This window comes from Onychostruthus taczanowskii, unplaced genomic scaffold (assembly GCF_017590055.1).
Source record: "Onychostruthus taczanowskii isolate IOZ18803 unplaced genomic scaffold, ASM1759005v1 scaffold131, whole genome shotgun sequence".
Taxonomy (NCBI): domain Eukaryota; kingdom Metazoa; phylum Chordata; class Aves; order Passeriformes; family Passeridae; genus Onychostruthus; species Onychostruthus taczanowskii.
In genome coordinates this window covers 337,229-345,533 of record NW_024498474.1, presented here as the reverse complement: position 1 = coordinate 345,533, position 8,305 = coordinate 337,229, and the positions used below count along the sequence as shown (strand labels likewise).

Sequence of the window (8,305 nt, the reverse complement as noted above, 5' to 3'; positions counted from 1 at the left end):
TTCACAAAGGCTGCTCTGTCACACGGCGGTCCAGAGAAATTCTGGGCTGATGGCTCCTGTTACAAGTGGAGGGAGTGAGATTTGGAAATAATGTTATTGCATCTTTGTGACATATAAAGAACTCAATTCAAATGTCAGTCCTCAATGGAACACGAGATCTCTCGGAAATGTGAGGCCCAATCAAACTTAAAAAATAACATAAAAATAAAAATATTCGGTGGATTTTCAGGACATGGTGCCATTACAGAGCTGAGAGTTAGAGAGACAGGCTTCTTTCTAAATAAAAAAGCTAGGAAAAGAAATAATTTTCTGGATTCTCTAGTGTTTGCCTCATTTCCTTGAAAAGCTCCTGAAACCAGTGTCATGTTTATTCAGCTTTTAGTCAGGAGTGAGGCAGTCCTCTTTTAATTAAAGCTGAGCCAATTTTAATGCATTTTAACAGCTGTAATTTTATCAAATGCTCCATTTAGACACTCCTCCCTGCCCAAGCCTTACTTATCCAAAGCTCCCATTACTCCAGTCATCTGTGGTGTTGCCAGTGCTCTGCGATAAGGGAGTGTGAGTTTCTATGTGACATACAAATACATGTGTTTACCACTTCCAGATCTGAGGAATGGCCTCCACACAGGACAAGTAAGGAGTTTCTGCCCTACAGCTCTTGAGAACCAAGCAGAGTTCTGAGAACCAAGCAGAGCTCATGTCATATTTTTGGTAAGCCACCCTTTCATTTCCCTGTGGGCACAAAAAGCAGATATTTAAAACTGAGTGTGTGTCTGATGCAGAGATACACGAGGCAGCCATTCGGGAATGAAGACATGTGTGTCACACAGGTGTATGTGACATACAGGGGATGTGTTTGTCCTGTCAACTCCCTTAAAGTCTACAAGAAGAGTTTGTGCTTCAGCAGGCTGTTTTGTGTCCAGAACATTCAGACAGGCAATTTAAGTTATTTTTCTGCACCAGCTTGCAGACTGAGACCCTAAATGACCCACCCGGTGTCTGGAGGCTTCAGAGCCACAGCGCTGCTCTGCGTTCAGACGCCAGGTTTCAATATCAGGCTATTTGCCTGTCCGCAGCCTGAAAGGATTTGAAAACAAAAGCGGGAAAAGCCCAGCTCATGACCGACCTCCCAGTCCAGCGAGCGACGTTCCCATCCTTCGCCCGTGTCCTGACCGAGCGCAGTTTGTCAGCGCGGGTCCGTGGGTCCCGCGCAGAGCTCCCGGTGCTTCCCGGAGAAGGGAGGAGCGCGGCTCGGCGCGGCTCCCGCCTGGATGCGGGGGGTGCCGCCGCCGCCGTGCGCTTCCCTGGGAGCGGGCACAAGGGCTGGATGCCGCCCCGCCGGCAGCACGGGCGTGCCAACACTCGTCGGGCTCGGGTTTGGGGCTTTTCAATTTCTTCTCTTGCGCTTTGTGTGGTTTGGCTGGGCAGAGCGGGGTCCGTGCGGTGCTGTCCTGAGGATGCCGAGGGAGCCGGAGGAGCTCTGGGCGGGCAGGAAGGCGCCTGGCCGGGTCCCCCGGGGCTAGCTGAGCTTCTGCAGCTCCTGCCGCAGCCAGGAGGGCAGCGGCTGGCCCAGCCTGTGCAGCAGCTTGGACAGCTCCACGTTGTGCTCCCGGTAGTAGCTCGACAGAAAGGCTCGGGACTGAGCGGGGAGAAAGGAGCCAAGATCAGGTTAGAGGAAACCCATCCCACAGAGGGCTCTCACAGGCGGCACTCAATGCCCTCTCTTCCAAAGCTCAATTTTCTGATTTTTAAAAACATCAGCCCAGTGAAAATGCAACAAAGAAAAAATAAATCAGTGTGTTTAATTAGGGTCAGTGTTAAAACATCTCCCAAAAATTTCTGGAAAGCCCTTACCTCTTGGTCCATTGGCGGGTATTTCCGACCTTTGCTTTTCCCCAGGCACTTTGTTTTCCCTCCTTCCAATAACTGGCACCAGAAGCCTTTCTGAGGGTCAAACCTGTGGAGGATCAGATCTTTTAAAAGACCTTGCTTCAGAAACATCTCCTGGCTTACTGAGACATCAGTGTTAGCCCACAGTTATGCTGCACACATCTCTAGATGACTGGAATTGTGAGGACAAAGTGAGAAACAGCTTTCCTCTCCTGTGTAAACTCTGGGAATTATTAGCCCACAGTTATGCTGCACACATCTCTAGATGACTGGAATTGTGAGGACATAATGAGAAACCTGTGTAATTTCTGGGAATTCATTTTTTCCCACAAATCTGCCTTGGAAGTGCCTAAAAGCAGAAGTTTTCCCCACTGTGCTCTACCTGCACTGGCTAATTTTTGTTGTCCTTGTCCAGCCCATCACAGGGTGATGTGCAGCTCTCCTCAGGAAGCGCTGGTTGGGTGCTGGTGATTTAACCCGCCTGAAGAAGAAGAGGAAGCTGCTGCTCCCTATCACTGCATCTAAACACCATTTTCCTTCCCAGGATGGCATTGTAGCATAAACACTGTCTTAGCAGCCTTATCTGAAACCTGCAGTTTGATTGTGATGCCTGAAATGCAGAGATAGAAGAGGTTCAGATGAAGGCTTCGCTGAGGAGCGAACGGCGCGTGGCGCTGAGTTTGGAATTTATTGCTGCGGGACTTGCAGCAGGCATAAACCATCCCAACGCTGCACATTCCTGCTGCTCAGCAGATGTTTGAGAAGGATGAAGGGTAATTGGCTGGAACACAGAGTTAATTAGTTACACACCACCTTTCTGCCCCTGCTCTGTCCCCACGACACGGATGCACCTGCAATTTGCTGCTGTGCAGAAGTGGGTGAGTTTCAGGAGAAGGGTGAACCTCCTCCATGGGATTTTCCTTGCCCAGCCTATTAATGCAGCCTGACCTTTGTTTCCTAAATTGTCTCTGCAGCTGTATCAATTAAAAACAAATAAATCATTGATTAAATGGATATATTGATGACAGATTAATTTCTGCTTTGGCCTTTCCCATCTGCTCCTTGCATGGTGAAGCACTTTAGCTGCCTTGCATTAATTTCCCAAGAGGAGCAGCAGCATCGTGTGCTGGGTAAAAGGGGAACTGCAAAACTATGCCCCAAACAATCCTTCTGCCTCAGAAGGAGCTTACTGAACATTATGAAAAGGATGTGCAAATTTGGGAAGGGGAAAAGAGGGTGAGGCAGTTTGGGCTGAATTCAACCCTCTGCGTTCAGAAATCACAGAGCTCTCGGGGCTTCTGCAAACGTAATTGGGCACAGTGGAGGTATTTATTTAAAAACAGTGATAGCCCTAAGGCTAGAGCTACAGGGGAGCATTTTAGAGCTGTCAGCAGAAATCCTTGGAGGCCTGCTTGTCTTCCCTTCCCTGCAGAGTAAGCCTGGGGCAGAGGCAGGGTTTTTGGGAAGGCAGTACCTGATGCCAGAGGCAGGGAATGCAGAGCCAAGCAAAGCCACCGTGAGGATCTTTCTCCCACTCTCTGACAGAACGTAGCAGCCCTCCAAGGCAGAAGGCTTTCCTCAGCACCCTCCTCTGGTGTGTTTTCTCTCATCTGGTGTTTTTCTTGAGCCCTGCCTCTGTGTCCCCTCTGCTCCCCTGCCATGGCTCCCTTCTGCCTGGGCTGATTTTACTCTCCTGCAAGACTTCCACACACTGACTCCGGGTGATGGACTTGTTGCTCAGTGCTGTTCACAGGACTGGGTCCTTAGGCTGCTTCCTGACACCTTTAAGAATGTGTGGTGAGCAGTTGTTAGGCAGTAATGACTAGGAACCATCCTGTGCAATCTTTTCCCCTTTGACAAGCCCTGCCAGAAAGCAGCCACACACTTTAATGCATTTTCCCCTTCCATCCCAAATCCGTGCAGGAGTGTGTGCTTCCACAGCACATTTGCATTCTTGATGCCTCTAAACAGGGAGCGCATAATTTTATGGATCTGTTTACAATCCATTTTTCCTGCCCAAACCAGTAGGAGAGGCCAAATTTCTTCCTGCTGTGCGACTCCACTGACTTTAATTTAGTTCCAGCAAGGAAGATGTATGTCTGTGGGTGTGGATTTTTAAAACCCAGCAGAAGGCACTGCAGATGTGCAGTTGTGAGTTGTTCAAACATCAATAGCTCAGCTCTGTGATCAGACTCCTCCTCCCCTCCATCCTCTTTGGAAACCAGTGACTTAAAAAATTGCCTTCTGAAATCCAAACTTCTTCCTCCAGAAAAAGGTTTTGGCAGAGCAACTTCCTTAAGCACTGAAGTCTTCCATTGAAACTATGATAAAAATAAGCTAAACCCTGCCAGGGAGGAAACATGAAATGGTAATTGCAAGCAGAGAGGAGCAGTGTGGGGCAGCTGCAAAGTCTGTGGTTGTGTTTCCCTCAGGACCAGCCTGCAGGGAAGGTGAAGCAGAGGCTTTGCTGCTTCCCACTCCATGTGCTGGCTCAGGGCTTGGAAAAGCAGTGCCAGGCTTCCCAGCTCATGGATATCCCAGGGCTGGGGCTGTAAGGAGGTGATGCTCCTCGCACAGGGAGGCTCAGGGCAAAAGCTTCTTACAATTTTCTGCTGGACTAAGAGGGGAATTCAGCTCACTCCCACCCCTGCAGGAGTCTCAGCCATGTGTGGAAATCCAGACAGGAAAATGGGATTAGGGAACGAGTGCTTCTCACCCAGCCTCTGCCATCAGGCTCCTTTGGAATGAGAAATCCAAGCTTCCCACACCTGACACCCAGGCTTCATCTCCTGGAGACTCATGGAAGAGAACCCCAAGCTTCTCAAAGTTATTGTTGTCCTGATGTCTTTGTAGTTAATAATGAAGGGATCCTGGTGGGAGGGGATGTACCCTGGGATCCCACAGAGCAGATGAGAAAAGGAATACACTCACGTTAGGGCTTCGGAGTAATTGTAGTGAGGAGAGACTCCCAGAAACTTCTGCACTTCATCCATCACAGTGGCAGGGTCACTTCTCAGCTGCTGTCCATCAATAATGAGCAACTGCAGGGGTAAATATGGCAATGATTGGAAACAGGGCTAAGATTGACAAAAAAATGGCATTACTTCACTTCTGTGACAACCTGGATTTAAACTAGCTTTAAATGACTTTGTTCAGTGCTAAAAGCATTCACGTGGATGAGCTCCTTTTTAGGTTTGCTTTTCACTTTATTGAGTTGGAATTACATAGGTGGGCACCTCGTAACTCTGCGTGTGCACCTTGTTCAAATGCAGGAGATAAACCTCCCAAGCCAAACCTGACACTCAGACAATTCTGAGAAGAAGAGATGAGGAAAGGATGCAAAACATTGCTGAGGTTTGTGATGTGTCTGTGGGAAATTATGAGGGGAGAAGGCAGCAGCTCCAGGTGAGGGCAGAGGAGCAGCCCAGGGAACAGGGCATGCTCAGAGTTTGCCAGGACATGCCCCTCTCCTTTGGAGGAATAAGTTGGGATGAGGTGGGCAAGGAGGAGACGTGGCCTGCTTGCTCCCAGGGCAATGCTGCCCTCGCTGCCACCTCAACATCTCTGGGAGGATTCTCTCCCCATTCATGAGAATAGAAAGGCCAGAGAGGAAAGAAGGAAGTAAATGACTAACTGAGATTTTCTCCCTTCTCCTGGAAATGGGATTGACCTGATGCTGCCCTCGCTGCCACCTCAACATCTCTGGGAGGATTCTCTCCCCATTTATGAGAATAGAAAGGCTGGAGAGGAAAGAAGGAAGTAAATGGCTGAGATTTTCTCCCTTCTCCTGGAAACGGGATTGACCTGCTTCTCTTCTCTATAGTACAGCTGAGGCTATGTAAAAAGAAAAACGAGGCTTGCAAGAAGGCAGAGCTTCTAGTTCTTTTTGTTGTTTGTTTGTTATTTTTTTTTCCCCCAGGTCCCTGACAAAGCTCAGCTCTGCCTCCTTTCAGCAGCACTCTGTCCCACCCAGGGCAGTCTCTGCCATTTCCTAAATGAATTTTCCCGCCCTTCCCACAACATCTGGCGCTGCAGCCGGGCCGCAGGAGCCTCGGGAGCGCTTTGGGCAGTGCCAGGGCTGGGTGAGCTGGGCAGGTTCTTACCTGGGAGGGCGGGAAGTGCGAGAGCCACCTGTGGATGTGCAGCGCGTACCAGCCGGGGCTCAGGCAGCGCCGCTGCAGCGCCCGCAGCTCCGGCGGCGCCCGGGGCCCGCCGGTGATCACCTGGAAAAAGCTGAACCTCAGGGCAGCGGGATCCTCGTGGGAGCGCTGGTGCTGCGGGGAGACAGGGAAACACGTGGCACAGGGATGCTGCGGGCTGAAATCTTCGCAGTGGCCGCTTTGCTGCTTTGCCTTGGCAGCTGGGAAGGTGGCAGTGAGATACAGCCGGGTGCAGGCTGCAGCCCCCGGCCGTGCTCTGCTGCTTGCAGAACTGCCTGGCAGGATCAGAAATGATGCATTTCATGCTATTCCAGCATTATTAACCTCAGTCTATTTTAACACTGAATTTAGTGTTTCCTTTATGTTTCCATTTTTTCACAAGCATGCGTATACATTTCCCTAAAAATAGAATTTTTAAATAGTGCAGGGTTTGTTATGGAAGGGTGTGGGCTCAGTAAAAGGCAAGGAAGAGCATCCTGGGGAAAACAACAGGCTTGCTTTTGTTTCCAAGGAGAGAAAAAAAGCCAGTGGCTCCAGTCACAGCTCTTTTTACCTCCTTGGAAACTCCAGGAGACACTGGGTCCATCTGTGCACCGCTGCACACTGCTGATGAGCTTACACGCTGGGGGAAGAGAAGTGGGGCCAGACCCTCAGCATCAAGAGCTCTGATTCCCTGGCTGGGCCACGCTCCTCTTCCCTGTGCACCTCCCAGGGCACGGAGCGCTGCTCTCCCTCTCTGCCCTGCCAGCTGTAATTGAGATTGAACTGTTTGCTTCCAGCTGGTGGCAGCTCTGTGCTGGGAACTTTCATCATTCCTGACACCGGTGTCGCGGGTGCCAACTGCAAAAGCTGGCATCCAGCACCCTCCTGCTTCCACGGGCTGCCAAGGCTGTGCCATTATCCCCATTACTTGCTCAAGGACACGGATTCCCAGCGATGCCAGCCATCATCCCCAGCCACCGGCTCCACTGTGCATTCCCCAGGGCAAAGAATTCCCTACCTGGTACCAGGAGTAGGCGCGGTCGGACGGGTCGATGAGGATGGTGATGATCTTGGCCTTGGGGATGAGGGAAGCAGCTCTCCTGGGAGCTTCCTCAGAGTGGAAATAGTTGGCACTTTTCTCAAAGAGGAGGTCGGTGCTGGCGTTGGAAGGGGTGGGGAAGAATTCCATGTACCTTGGAGGGGAAGAGACTCGTGAGAATGAGCAGCAGCACAACAGGGTCATGGCCCCGCGCTTCCCATTTCATGGTGGGTGAGAAGGTGAATTTTCAGACGTAATTCTCAAGAAGCAAAATTGAATTTTTCAGCTCAGCCCAGACTGGAGTAATGGGAATGCATCTTGGCTGTTAGGTGGTGCTGGTAATAGCTAAAGCCCTCATGAAGTCTGGTAATTAGGTTTTTCTGTGATGGATGGGATTTTTGCTAATAACTTCAGTGTCAAAGGGATATCTTTCACCAGTTTGGAGTGAGTTCAGTTTTAGCTGCAGAAAAAAATGGGAAAAGCTTCAAAATGTCAACATTTAATGTCAACATTTAAATGTCAAACTGTTTAATTTTAACATTGTTGAAGCACTTCATTTTGGAGCTGACATATCTTTGCCTTTGGACGCTTTCAGAATGCAAGATTTGAATTTTGGCTTTGAATGGTCTTTTCCATTTAAAATTGATTGGATGGATCCTCGTGAAGAGATAAATGGAACATTACTTCATGAAAAGCCACTTTGGAAGGAACAGAGTGTGTGTCAGTGAAGCTACAGCTATGACATGACAGAGATGTTATTCAGCATGAAGACAGAACTCATGACAGAACTGCCTCTTGCACTCATTTGTGTGAAAACTCAGAAAATTCTTACTGTAATGTCTAAACAAAATTAGGGGCTTGATTAAATGTCCCATCACTACCAATTAGATTCTCTTTCCATCTGATAATTCCCAGCATAACGAATTCATCCAGTAATTAAGGAAATGCCACACCCACTCCTGGAATTGCTCCACTGTGATTTTCCATGGATTAAGAATGAACACCTCATTTTTGTCATTCTTCTTACCAGTCAATTCCCTTGTGGTAGTTGTTGCCGTTGAAGAATTGAACTTCCTCAAATGTTTTTGGACTGGGGAGATTGCTGATAATGGAAGGATGCATCAGAAGGAATAAATAAAGGGCTGTCGTTCCTATGACAACACAAAGAGATGCCATTAGGAAATATTAAAAAATTTAAAAAGCACCTTTGACTTTGCAGAAACTTTTAAAAAGC

The 8,305-nt window shown here is 49.0% G+C and overlaps 1 protein-coding gene across 1 annotated transcript in view; it reads right to left on the bottom strand.

Annotated features, from left to right (window-relative positions):
* Positions 1-1,116: 1,116 nt before the first annotated feature.
* LOC121331958 (bifunctional heparan sulfate N-deacetylase/N-sulfotransferase 4) overlaps positions 1,117-8,305 on the bottom strand; it is a 50,774-nt gene continuing 43,585 nt past the window's right edge. The window contains exons 8-13 of the mRNA XM_041396805.1: positions 8,099-8,222; positions 7,051-7,225; positions 5,994-6,164; positions 4,822-4,931; positions 1,855-1,957; positions 1,117-1,639 (exon numbers count right to left, since the gene is read on the bottom strand). Coding sequence (XP_041252739.1) covers positions 1,520-1,639; positions 1,855-1,957; positions 4,822-4,931; positions 5,994-6,164; positions 7,051-7,225; positions 8,099-8,222 — 803 coding nt within the window. The 3' untranslated portion in view covers positions 1,117-1,519. The remainder of the gene's footprint in view (positions 1,640-1,854; positions 1,958-4,821; positions 4,932-5,993; positions 6,165-7,050; positions 7,226-8,098; positions 8,223-8,305) is intronic.